At 40.3% G+C, this 13,837-nt stretch overlaps 1 protein-coding gene across 1 annotated transcript in view; it reads right to left on the bottom strand.

The window, feature by feature from the left end:
• The window catches only part of ZYG11B (zyg-11 family member B, cell cycle regulator), a 115,461-nt gene that overhangs the window by 35,698 nt on the left and 65,926 nt on the right, over positions 1-13,837 (bottom strand). The window contains exons 4-5 of the mRNA XM_045291756.1: positions 13,232-13,372; positions 7,442-7,618 (exon numbers count right to left, since the gene is read on the bottom strand). Coding sequence (XP_045147691.1) covers positions 7,442-7,618; positions 13,232-13,372 — 318 coding nt within the window. The remainder of the gene's footprint in view (positions 1-7,441; positions 7,619-13,231; positions 13,373-13,837) is intronic.

Raw genomic sequence — 13,837 nt, forward strand, 5'->3', positions numbered from 1 at the left:
GTGTGCGGCTGCCTTGCTTGTTCTGTGCCTCAATTTTAAGGCTACACTACCTGTGGGACGCCTAGCCTGTGGACTGTGTCGCTGTAAGTTGAGGTCCCTTTAAGACATCTCTGGAGCTGGGGACTGGCAGTTGGTGACCTGCCTTGTGATTGGCTGCTATGCTGACATAGCCTAGCTCTCTCTACAAATAGAGGAAGATCTGGCAGCAGACTAGACTTGAAGGACTGCTAGTCCTTGTAGTGCTTTATAATTTAACTGTTTATTTCTTGTATTATTTATTTATCTGTATATGATTTAACAGTTCATTTCTTGTTATATATCTAATTATCTTTACAAATATATATATTAAATTATCAGCAATTTGGTTTTATCTCTCTAAAGAACCCTAACACAGGGGGTTAGGTAATTCACTCTACTGAAGTATTAATTATTTGTCTTTCCTCTAGAAAAAGAGATGCTTGGATAGTTAAAACCAGAAGGCCATTGAATGGGAACATTACAGCTGGAGTTCCTCTAAAAGCCAACAACAAAGCCCCTTAAATTGCTTTCCATTTCAGGGACATCATTTGTCAGGCACTCAGTAGAATTCCTCTTGGCCACTCGAATCAGCAGCACAGAGACTACCAGAGCTGTTTGTGTTCTTGTTTTCCTTTGTGCTTTAATCTCTGGAACCTTAAACTGGGCTTAGAAATAAAATTCTGTGGCTGAATGAAAACAAAAAAATATGCTGAGTGTGTTCTTCCATCTTGGTCTTCTAACTCTAGGTCTTTGCACATTTCATTTTAATACTCTGCTTTGTTTCTCAAGTTGCCCTTTGAAAATTTCTGTTCGGCTCTTTGACTTTATCATTTCTTCTAATTTGCCTTAGCTACTCAAAGATTAAGAGTAAATTTTAGAGTCTCTTCTGACATCTACTTAAAACCTTTCTTGACAACTTCAATCATTTACTTGTCTACCGGTGCAGATGTGAGGATTTTGTTTGCTTTGCATTAAGTTGCAATTCATATGAAAGACTGTAATAGTCTTTATCTTCATCAATAAATGCTTCAAGTCCTCTATACTTACAGCAAGCAAGGTTGTAACATCTGAATATCACAGGTTGTTAATGAGACTTCTTCCAATCCTAACTCTGTGTTCTGCTTCATTAGTCCAGCTTCTTGGATTATTTGCACAGCATACAGGTTAAGTATGGAGAAAAGATATAAACCTGACACCCACTTTTCTTGTTGTTAAACCATATGAGGAATGCAATGCCATTCTTTTTGAATTTTTCATTCCAAGCATAAGAAATCATATGACTGGTCCAATTAAAAATAGCCATCAGTAATGTGAAATGGAACTAATGTGTTCCATTTCAATGTTCCAATTATTAATAGATATTTATAAAAGTCTCCTCTCATTTTGAGCTGTTCTCTGTCAGCGAACAAAGATCCTAAAAGCTTCATTCAATCCACAGTATTAAGATAGACTCTACTTTGATGAGATAGCTCTTCCAGTCATCGTTTGAATGCCTTCCCAACTTGAGTGGCTCATCTTCTGGCACTATATCTGGCAATGTTCCAGTTATTGTGTTGGTCTGGGTAGACTAGAGAAACAAATCCATAGACACTCATATGTGTATAAGAAAGCTTTATATACAAGAGCAATTGTATAATGAAAAAATATCCCAGCCCAGTCCAGATCAAGTTCATAAGTCCGATATTAGCCCATATGTCCGGTGCCAATCTATAAAGTCCTCTTCAGACTCACACAGCACATGCAATGATACCGAATGCAAGATCACAGGCTAATGGGTAGAAAGTCTTGTGGATCCAGTGGCAGTATAAGCATCTCAGCACTGGCGTGGGTCTCCAAGTGGCTCCTCCAGCTCCAGAGCTCTAGCGTAGCTCCATGTGTCTTGTCAGCAGGAATACAAAGCAGAGAGAGTCTCTTGCCTCCAGCGAGGAATACAAGAGGTCCCACAATCCTCAGGAGAAGGCCATGGCCACATAGAGGCCTCACTGGCTATGGCCTGATTGACAGGCTAGACCCCACCCCTTCACAAGTTGACAGGATATTATGTAACTGCCACAGTTATTCATAAGGTTTTCAGTGGTTAATACCTCTGAAGGAGGCAGTCCATTCCTTCTTCCTAGTTAGTTTTAGACTGGAAGCTCCACTGAAACCCGTCCCCCATGGGTGTCCTTACTGATGTGAAAGCCTATTGGTCCAACTTACAGCATCACAGCAACAGAAAAGGAACCATAGTATAACCGACAGACAACTAGTGGATCATGAACTTCTGCGAGCATATAATTCACCTGAGATCTATGAAAAGATTTAGTAGGGCATGAATAAATCTGCTTTTCTCAATTTCGAACAAGCTCCCAGGAGATGCCACTACAGCTAATTAGCAGAACATGTTCTGAACAGCAAGGGTATAAGGAATAACAGCACAACAAACACCTTTTACCACCTAGTTGAAGAAAAGCAGTATCATATTAACATACTGTATTTGCCCCTCTTTATTTGCTACTGTTTTCTCTCTCAAAGTGGTTCCTAAAGTTGGTGATATTGTCCCCTGGGGGGCACTGGGATGACCCCCAAAAGACTGAAAAAGTAGATACCTACACTTTGTTCTGGATTATGAGCTATAGTACAAAAGTTTTTAATGGTCAGGGGGGCACTTTTTCTTTTATAAATCATTTTATTGGGGACTTTTAACGGCTCTTTTAACAATCCATACATCAATAGTATCAAGCACATTTGTACATAGGTTGGCATCATCATTTTCAAGACATTTTCTTTCTACTTGAGCCCTTGGTATCAGCTCCTCTTTTTGTCCTCCCTTCCCCACCCTAACACCCTCATAACCCCTTGATAATCTATAAATTATTATTTTCATATCTTACATTGTATGCTATCTCCCTTCACCCATATTTCTGTTGTTTGTCCCCATGGAGGAGGGGTTATGCATTGATAATTCTCCTTCCACCTTCTCCCTACCCTCATGGCATCACTACTCCCATTATTGTTCCTGAGGGGTTTATCTGTCCTAGATTCTGTGTATCAAGAGCTCTTATTTGTACCAGTGTACATGCTCCAGTCTAGCCAGATTTGTAAGGTAGAACCAGGTCATGATAGTGGTGAGGGAGAAGCATTAAAGAACTAAAATGTTGTGTGTTTCATCTGTGCTATACCACACCCTGGCTGGCTCGTCCCTTCCTTGTGACCCTTCTGTGAGAGGATGTCTTACTGTCTACAGATGGGCTTTAGGTCTCCACTCCGCCCTCCCCCTCATTTGCATCAAGATGATTGTTTGTTTTGGGTCTTCTGATGCTTGATACTTGAACCTGTTAACACCTTGTGATCACACAGGCTGGTGTGCTTCTTCCATGTGGGCTTTGTTGCAGCCCTGCTAGATGGCCACTTGTTTAACTTCAAGCCTTTAAGACCCCAGACGCTATATCTTTTAATAGCTGGGCACCATCAGCCTTCTTCACCATACTTGCTTATGCACCCGTTTAGACGTCAATGATTCTGTCAGGAAGGTGAGTATGACAGGACGCCAGGTTAATAAAACAAAGTATTCTTCGTTGAGGGAGAGCTTGAGTAGAGACCCCTGCCAGCGCTGAGATGCTTACAACACCACTGGATCCAGAGACTTCCAACCCACTGGCCTGTGCTCCCAGTTCCTATCTGTACCAGGGTACAACCCCTGGTCTAGCCAGAGTTGTAAGGCAGAACTGGGATCATGGTAGCGGGGGAGGGGAGGAAGCATTTAGGAACTAGAGGAAAGTTGTATGTTTCATTGTTGCTACACTGCACCCTGACTGGCTTGTCTTCTCCCTGCAACCAATAAAATTGTTTTAACACATCTTTAATACATTTTTAGACAATGTAGGGGCTCTGGTTGCGTAGTGGTTACACATTGGACTGCTAAGCAAACGTCAGCAGTTTGAAACCACCAGCTGCCCCTTGGGAGAAAGGTGAGGCTTTCTACTCCCATAAGGCGTTATGGTCTTAGAAACTCACAGGAGCAGTTCTAACCTGCCGTGTTGGGTTGCTATGAATCAGAATTAACTTGACAGGTGTGAGCTTGTGTTTATTTAAATAATGTATCATGTAGTTTCTGAACTTAAAGTAAATGGAATCACGCTGAATGGACTCTGAGATGTTTTTTATATTTAACTTGCTATTGAGCATGATCCAGGTTTTAGCCTATACTTGTAACTGTTTCAAATCACTAATTTCATTAAAATGTATTATTTGAAATATTCCACTGTAGGACTAAAACCAGGCTGATGTACATTTGGTTGTTTCTAGTTTGTGAGCATTGTAAATGTTGTGGACATTATTTTAAAGAAAAATAGCTTTATTGAGATATAATTTACACTCCATAGAATTCACCTACTTAAGTATACAATTCAATGCCTTTTTTACTAAGGGTATTTCAAAATTATTTATACTGAACCATAGAAAGCTTTAATTGAAAAAAAAATAAAGTAAATGTGAGCCTAATGTTTCTCAACAAATTCTTGGTTTATACACTTCTGAATGTGGTGCTTCCCTCTCTTTACTCCTTCCCTGAAGAATTCGACGCACTTTGATTTATACCATAATCCAAATGGCAGTTTGGGCAACCTCAAGGGATTCAAACTGCCTTCTGAGTTCTGGAAACAAAAAGAAACTCGAGGCAGCAGCACCCTTGGTTCTAGGCTTGATGGAGCATGGTGTCTCCCCACAAAATCCTCACAAGACAGCCCTTGCTCCTCATGAATGAGTAGGTCCATCATGGTTATGGGAAAATCTTGGTGCAATTTTCCAGCCTTTTTCTCATCAATGTAGTTTTCAAAATTTTAAAATTCCTTCACAATAGGTCTTTGTGACTGTCCTGTGACCTCTACAAAAATTTATCAAGACTTTCCCTGTGGGAACCCAAAAAAACAGCTGTTATCACCTTCTAAGCTGACCTCTCTGCCTTGCATTTAGCGGATTATTCCAATTACACCCTTTTTTCGGCACCTATCCTACAGGATCACTCACTATGAGTCAACGTCGACTCCATAGCAGTTAGTTTGAAATGAGACTAAGACAAGAATATTATTGACAGAACTTGTCTGCAGCCATTCACTGATTGTAGGGACATGTTTGAACAGGTTTTGTTTTTAATAAATGCATGTGTATATGATCTGTAACTTTAGTAGCAATGCTTAACCTATATTAGTATATCCAAAGAGTTGTGAAACCATTATCACAATTTCAGAAATTTTTAGTCATTCTCCCTACCTCTCTGCCCCATTTCCTAATTTTGTTTTTATGCATTCTCACTCAATTTTCAATTGTATCAGATTCCACAATATTATTAAAAGTTCAAATAATCAATTTCTGGCAAAGTTGATCTCTAATTCAGTGGTACTGTACATTTGTTTTCAATTTAATTAATCTAGACTATTTTCTTATTTTCAGTATTTCCTTACTTCTTCTTGCTTTTCTAATTTGTCAGATTCATTTTATAATATCCTGTGTACCTTTCTGGGGAGAGTTCACAGCTTTATGTAAAGAGTCTTCTGTTAGGCTTTACACATTGAGTGGATGTTGAGTTTTGTTTTCTGACAACATGGCTTCCTCATGCAACTGGGGTTAAAAAACAAAAAGCCTAAAGTACAACTAGCATAGCACCTGTCAGAAGTGGGGGCCTTAAATGGTTCATTCACCACAATGGATCTCAGTTTCACTTGGTTTTGTGGACTTCTGAGTATTTTCAATAACTTTTCAACTCACTACTAAATTTTTTTTATTAAATATTTTTATTGGGGGCTCTTACATCTCTTATCATAATCTATGCATTCATCCATTGTGTCAAGTACATGTGCACATATGCTGCCATCATTTTTTTTTCAGCATAAATTATGATATATTACTGTATATTTAGGAAGAACTATTATACAATGCCTTCTTAGGGGCTTTTTCAATATCACCAGAATAACTATACCAGAACATTAATCTGTTATAAAAGTGATTATCAGTAAAGAAATTTTCAAAAGATAAATTTAGTCAAATGACAATATTTTTAACATACATTTTTCCTTATGGCTGACTCATATGGGTGGTACTTATGATTTCTTTTTTTTAACATTTTATTAGGGGCTCATACAACTGTTATCCCAATCCATACACACATCAATTGTGTAAAGCGCATTTGTACATCATTTCTCAAAACATTTTCTCTCCATTTAAACCCCGGACATTAGGTCCTCATTTTTCCCCTCCCTCCCCGCTCCCCCCTCCCGCATGAGCCCTTGATAGTTTATAAATGGGTATTTTGTCATATCATACCCTGTCCGACGTCTCCCTTCATCCACTTTTCGGTTGTCTGTCCCCCAGGGAGGAGGTCACACACAGTTCCATGTAATCGGTTCCCTCTTTCCTATCCATTCTCCCTTTACCCTCCCTGTTTTGCCACTCACACCACTGGTCCTATAGGGCTCATCCGTCCTGGATTCCCTGTATTTTCAGTTCCTATCTGTACCAGTGTACCTCCTCTGGTCTAGCCAGTCTTGCAAGATAGAATTCGAGTCATGGTAGTGGGAGCGGGGAGGAAACATTTAGGAACTAGAGGAAAGTTGTATTTCTCATCATTGTTACATCGCACCCTGACTGGCTCATCTCCTCCCCGAGAGCCATCATCATTTTTAAAGCATTTTCTTTCTACTTGAGCCCTTGATATCAGCTCCTCATTTCCCCCTCTTCCCTCCCCCACCTGCCCTCCCCTCATGAACCCTTGATAAGTTAGATTATTATTTTCATATCTTACATAGTCCTCTGTTGCCATTCACTCACTTTTCTGTTTTTTGTCCCCCTGGGAGGGGGTTATATCATGATCCTTCTGATCGATTTCCCCCTTTTCCCCCTACCTTCCCCTAACTCCTTGTACCTCCTATCACATTGTTGGCCCTGAGGGGTTTATCTATCCTGGATAAGAGCCTGTGTTTTGGGCTCTTATCTATAGTCTCACTACCAAATTTTAAATGACTTAAAAATGATTCAATTAGCCTTTTTAGATGTCATTATGAAAAGAAGATAAATTATGTACTTCCTAGAAATGAAAAATCTCACTCATCTCTATATCCTAGCACTTGACCAAGTCTGGTTCACAGTGAATGCTCTTTTCCTGTTTACTGAGATACAGGTTAAAGAGAAGCTTTCTTTGTATGCTTTGCTCATTTTGCCCAACATTTGGATTTAAACAGTTTTATACAGGGAATGCACTCTTTAGTTTCCCATTTCTCTGTTATCATACACCCAGTCATACCACAGATTTATATGTTACAGCTTCCAAAGGTATTTGAACTTCCATCCTTTGTTTACAACATTGGAATTGAATGTAAGTCTTGAGGCGGGGCAGAGATAGGGTGAGACACTAAAAGGTCTATTTGAATGGGGATTCCCTTATGCTTACCTGCTGATGATTAGGAAAATGTTCCATGGCTTTGAGCAGCAAATGGGTCACATCGGCCAGGAGCCGTACGGGCATTCCTGTAGCAAGATCCTGCTTGGTTAAGTTAAACACACAGGCGCTTGCAGCCAGCTGCACTGGCAAATTCATAGGGTGGTTTCTCATCCCGGTAACCACAAGCTAGGGGAGTTAAAAAAAAAAAAAGTCTTCTTAATCCATTTTATAAATATAAGCCCTCTTCGCATACCAACATTACCTTGTTGGGTCTATGATATAGAAATTTCAAAGATATTTTAAGTACCTTGCTCATCCTCAAGTGCAAAAAGCCTAGGACATAGCAGTTACTCACAAATACTTATGTAGTTCTTGCCCATCTGGTAAAAACAAGTATCAAGTTATTCATGTCCAGAAATTTCTGTAAGGCTATGGAATGAGTTCTGTACCGATAATTCACCTTTGCATTCCTAAGACAAAGACAGTACTTGTTACATAGCAGGTATTCTCATCCTACCTTGAGAATACTGCTGAGGTTAGAGTGCAGTAAAATTGATCCCCTCCCCTCTAGACAATTATTTCTCACCTTCCCCTCTCTCCTCCATCTCCCAACAAACCCTTCTCATTCCTCACTCTCAGGTGAAGACTGTGCTTACAACTGCACCGAGAGAGCTTGAGCAATTAGAAAAGAACTCCATCTACCTCCTTCACATCTATCCGCCTACCAGATTACTTGTCTCCCTCCTTCTACAAATGGACTTTCGGGGGACTTGACCAAAGCTAATTCTTCTGATTACCCAGATCCCTCCCTTCTTGTCTACACAAGGACATTTCATAGATGGTTCTCCACGCCTACTCTTCATCAAATCTCTATACTCTATTATATCATTCTTACCCAGCAAACCAACAAGCTACTACTTCCTCCACGGTAAAAGAAACAAATCTCTTTTGAGTTCACTTTTTTTGAGAATTACCTTTTTTTCCCCCAGTCCCCCATGGCAGTAAAAAAATTTTTTAAGTCATTTTATTGGGGGCTCATATAACTCTTATCACAATCCATCCATCCATCCATCCATCCATCCATCCATCCATCCATCCATCCATGTGTAAAGCACATTTGTACATTCGCTGCCTCATCATTCTCAAAACATTTGCTCTCCACTTCAGCCCCTGGCATCAGCTCCTCATTTTTCCCCCTCCCTCCCCACTCCCCCCAGCAGTAAAATTCTTAAACACCCTACCTATACTTTTGTGTTTTTCTTCCTCCTTTCCCCATTCCCTCTTCCTTGATAAACAGTCTTCATTTGGCTCTCACTATATGGCGGTTGGGATGCACCAATGGATCCAGGGAGAAAAGACCTGGTGATGTGCTCTCATAAACGTTACAGCCTGGGAAAGGCTATGGGACAGCTCCACTCTGTCTTACAGTGTTGTGGTGACAAAATGGACTCCACGGCTCCTGACAGCAGCAGCAGCAGCAGCAGCAGCAGCACTTAGTTATTTGGCATTCCATCTACCAGAGACTCTTCCTCAGTCTCCTTTGCTATCTCCTCCTCGTCCTCTAAGGTTGAAGTATTTCAATGTTTAGTTGGTGAGCCTTCTCTCTTTAGTATCTATACTCCCTCCAGTGCTATACAAATTCCATCTGCATAGGATGACTTTTTTTTAATACTTTTATTGGGGGCTCTTACATCTCTTGTCACATTCCATTCATTCCTCCAGTGTGTCAAGCACATTTGCGCATATGCCGCCATCATCATTTTGAAAGCATTTTCTTCCCACTTGAGCCCCTGATATCAGCTCCCCATGTCTTCCCCCACCCTCCTCCCCCCTCCCTCCCTCCAGAACCCTTGATAAATTATAGATTATTTTTCCTTATCTTACATCGTCCTCCATTGCCCCTCACCCTCTTTCCTGTTATTTGTCACCCTGGGAGGGAGTTCTAGGTTGATCCTTGTGATCTATTCCCCCTTTCTCCCCCCAGCCCCCCTAATTCTTCTGGTATCTCTACTTTCCTTGTTGGCCTTGAGGGTTTTATCTATTCTGGATTCCCTGTGTTATCGCTTATCTGTAGCAGTGTGCATGCTCTGATCTAATCTGATTTGTAGGGTAGAACTGAGATAGTGAGAGGGAGGAAGCACCAAAGAGCTAGAGGAAAGTTGTGTGTTTCATCAGTGCTACACTGCATCAGTGCTATACTGGCTCATCTCTTCTCTGTGACCCCTCTGTGAAGGGATGTCCAATTATTTACAGATGGGCATTGGATCTCCACTCCATCCCCAAGCCCCCACAATTCACTTTGGGTATGGTTTTGTTCTGGGTCTTAGATGCCTGATTCCATGTGGGCTTCGTTGCTTCTCAGCTAGATAGATGGCTGCTTGTTTATCTTCAAGCCTTTAAGACCCCAGACGCCATCTCTCTCTCTTTTTAAAATCATTTTATTAGGGGCTCATACAACTCTTATCACAATCCATACACACATCAATTGTGTAAAGCACATTTGTACATTCATTGCCCTCATCATTCTCAAAACATTTCCTCTCCACTTAAACCCCCAGCATTAGGTCCTCATTTTTCCCCTCCCTCCCCGCTCCCCTCCCTCATGAGCCCTTGATAGTTTATAAATTGGTATTTTGTCATATCTTGCCCTGTCCGACGTCTCCCTTCACCCACTTTTCTGTTGTCTGTCCCCCAGGGAGGAGGTCACATATAGTTCCTTGTAATCGGTTCCCTCTTTCCTACCCACTCTCCCTCTACCCTCCCTGTTTCGCCACTCACACCACTGGTCCTGTAGGGCTCATCCACCCTGGATTTCCTGTGTTTCCAGTTCCTATCTGTACCAGTGTACATCCTCTGGTCTAGCCAGACTTGCAGGGTCGAATTCGAGTCATGATAGTGGGAGCGAGGAGGAAACATTTAGGAACTAGAGGAAAGTTGTATTTCTCATCATTGTTACATCGCACCCTGACTGGCTCATCTCCTCCCCGAGACCCCTCTGCAAGGGGATCTCCAGTGGCCTACTAATGGGCTTTGGTTCTCCACTCCGCACTCCCCCCATCATTCATATTTTTTGTTCTGATGATGCCTTATACCTGATCCCTTCGACACCTTGTGGTTGCATAGGCTGGTGTGCTTCTTCCAAGTGGGCTTTGTTGCTTCTGAGCTAGAAGGCTGTTTGTTTACCTGCAAGCCTTTGAGACCCCAGACGCTATATCTTTTGATAGCTGAGCACTGTCAGCTTTCTTCACTACATTTGCTTATGCACACATTTGTCTTCAGCGATCGTGTTGGCTGCAGCCTTAATTCTTAACATATAGATATGAGTACATAGTTCTATTCCCCTCTCATTTTATTTATATATATATATTTACATATGTACATGCCTGTATTTAGGCCTCTATAAATGTCCTTTGCCTCCTGGTTCTTTCCTCTATTTCCTTTTTACTTCCCTCTTGTCCCACCATGATGTTTGACCTTCATTCTGGTTTAGTGACTCCTCACTGCTACATTGCCCTTGATTGAGCTCCACCAGGCTAGGATGACTTTTAAATGCAAATTTTTAACCCAAACTTCTGTCTTGAAAGTTTGAATCATTTATCTATTGGCATACTTGACATTTCTCATGGCTATCTCAAACTTATCTCAAACTGAATTCTACTCTTCCACAGCTTTCCCCAGTTTTCTTCCTTTGCCTTGCTTATCTCAGATAATGAAAAGTGCTCCTCTTCCTGTACTCAAGCTAAAAACCTTAGGACATTCCTTAATTACTCTCTTACCCCAACATTCTTACCCCCAATCCTTCAGACTACTATTAGCTCTTCGTTCAAAATATATACAGTAAGTGATCACTTCTCAGCATTTCTACTACTACTACTTTGATCAGAGGGAACATCAGCTCTCACCCGCTTTGTAAACAGGCCTCTCTTCTTCTACTGTTACGCTCCTATAATACATTCTTAAAGTGAAGGAGAGCTATTTAAAATAGATCATGTTAAGTCTCTGCTAAATACCTTCCAATGGCTTATAAGGCCCTATTTAACCTGGATTTCTATTACTGCTTGGCTTTATCTATTATCCCCCTGCTCCTGTCACTGCAGGATTATCATTAAAGGCTTTCTCTCCTGCCTCATGCTCCTGTCTTCAACCTTGGCTCGATCTCCACTGTCCAATACAGCATCCATTAGCCATATGTGGCTACTTATGTTCCTATCTAAGTTAAAATGAAAAAAACACTAAACATTTAGTTCCACAGCCACATCAGCTAGATTTCAAGTGTTCAATAACTTTGTGTGACTTGTGGCTATTGCACTGGGCAGTTGATATAGAAAACTTCCCCCGTAACAGAAAGTTTTTTTGGAAGCACTACTCTACTTATTGCCTCTGCTTGAATCACTCTTCTACCCGATAGCCACTTTGACTGGCTTCCTTATCTCCCTCTAGTCTTTGTTCATATTTCATACACTCAGAAATATCATCTATTTAACACTGTCATCTCCTCCCCATCTTCACATTCCCGATGCCTCTTACTTTAACATTTTATTGCTTTAATAATTCAATTTACATAGCAATAACTTCTACTTTATATGTTGTTGTTTCACTTATTTACTTATATCTTAACACAGATGTAAGCTTCTTGAGAACAGGCCACTTTGAGTGTTTATTCCCTGATCTAATACAGGTACCAGTACGATGCCTGCCAAATAGTTGGTTCTCATCAAGTATTTGTTGGATGAATTAGTAAATGTTTCAGATCAGAAGTCCCAAAAAAGAAAAGAGGTCTAGTCTTTAATTGCTTAGGTTCACAGCAGACAAAACAAAGCCAAAAGAAGGGACAATGCATTGACCCATCAAGTACTAACACCTGCTAGTGCGGATGGAGAGTTAGAGGTGTAGGGAATAACGTCTACGGGCTGGAATTATACTGGTTCCTATTGAAGCACCCATTCTCAAAATTAAGATGCCTAGGAGGTTAAGTTAATGGTGTCCCTACCACTGGCTTATTGTTAATTAATTGCACAGATCCTCTGTTATACAATCTATAAGATAGGAGATAAAAACCAACCTTTTAGGATTGTTGTCACCACTAAATGAGGTATTAAATATAATATAGCTCCATACATGGTGGTTTTCAAAATTGAATGTGCCTAATAATTATCTTGGGACTTATTAAAATGCAGATACCTGCATCGCATTCAGGGCCCTATTAAATCTAAAGTTCTTGCGGTGGGGTGCACAAATAATGCTTTTTAAAAACAGGTACAATTACATGCTTTTGGTGTGAAAAGACCACATTTTGACAAATATTGCTCTAAGTAATCAACAAAATTAAGACCTCTTTTTTGTCCTTCAAAAGCTATCTTTTTAAAAATTCTTAGTTGGGTTATAACATGGATCAGTTACATAAGCACAGGAAATTCATAAGCAGCATGGAAAAGGCTTTATGGAATTCCAATACTGTATTTATCAAAAGGTAATATGGGAAGCACTACAGGGTCAATATAAAATGCAGTGTCCTGGTTCCAGTCATATATCAGACTAGTCGTTGATTTTAGGTAATTAACTATGCATTGAAAGGCATTTATATATAGCGTAATGAGATCAGTATAACACTCCATTATCACTCATGTAAATACTTTGCTCTTCTTCACTTATGGTGCAATTATATTTGTATAAGCCTAGTATAAATAAAAACACTTTTATAAATTAAATTATAAATAAACAATTTTACAAAATCTTCATCACAAAGTCATCACATACTCAGGGAGAGTATTTAAGAAACATCTTTTGTCCAAGTCTTACCTTTAAAATTTCTGGCTTTGTTTTTTCCATCACATGAGTCAGGCTGAAAAGATGGAAGAGAGCTTCTCGGACAAAGAAAGCTCGCTCACTGTATCGCTTCAATGCTTCCGCAATCTGGGTTTCGTTGGCTTCCCCGGACACCTGTGGACAGACACAGAGGATAAGCTCTGAGGATTCTTCCAATCCTTTCACTGTCTCTTTGAAATAAACAGTATCCAGGATAGCTGTGTAAGTCTGAAACAAATGGGTACGATTATCTTCCTATTCAATTATAAGCATAATCATCCTATAAGGACAATGCTAAATAAAGAACTGCATCATATCTGGGCTCAGACTCCAGTGTAAGCCTCCGCGTAAAAATTTTTACGTTGCACCTAAAATAACTCTCAAGATGTTTAACACGTCATACTTAAGACTCAGAAACCCTATGTAAGATCACTGGGAGTCAGAATTCTCTAGGGCAGGGGTCCTCAAACTTTTTAAACAGGGGGCCAGTTCACTGTCCCTCAGACCCATTGGAGGGCTGGACTATAGTTTTAAAAAAAAGATGAACAAATTCCTATGCACACTGCACATATCTTATTTTGAAGTAAAAAAACAAACGGG

This window comes from Echinops telfairi, unplaced genomic scaffold (genome assembly GCF_000313985.2).
Source record: "Echinops telfairi isolate 266 unplaced genomic scaffold, ASM31398v2 ScPeMD7_443;HRSCAF=831, whole genome shotgun sequence".
Classification (NCBI taxonomy): domain Eukaryota; kingdom Metazoa; phylum Chordata; class Mammalia; order Afrosoricida; family Tenrecidae; genus Echinops; species Echinops telfairi.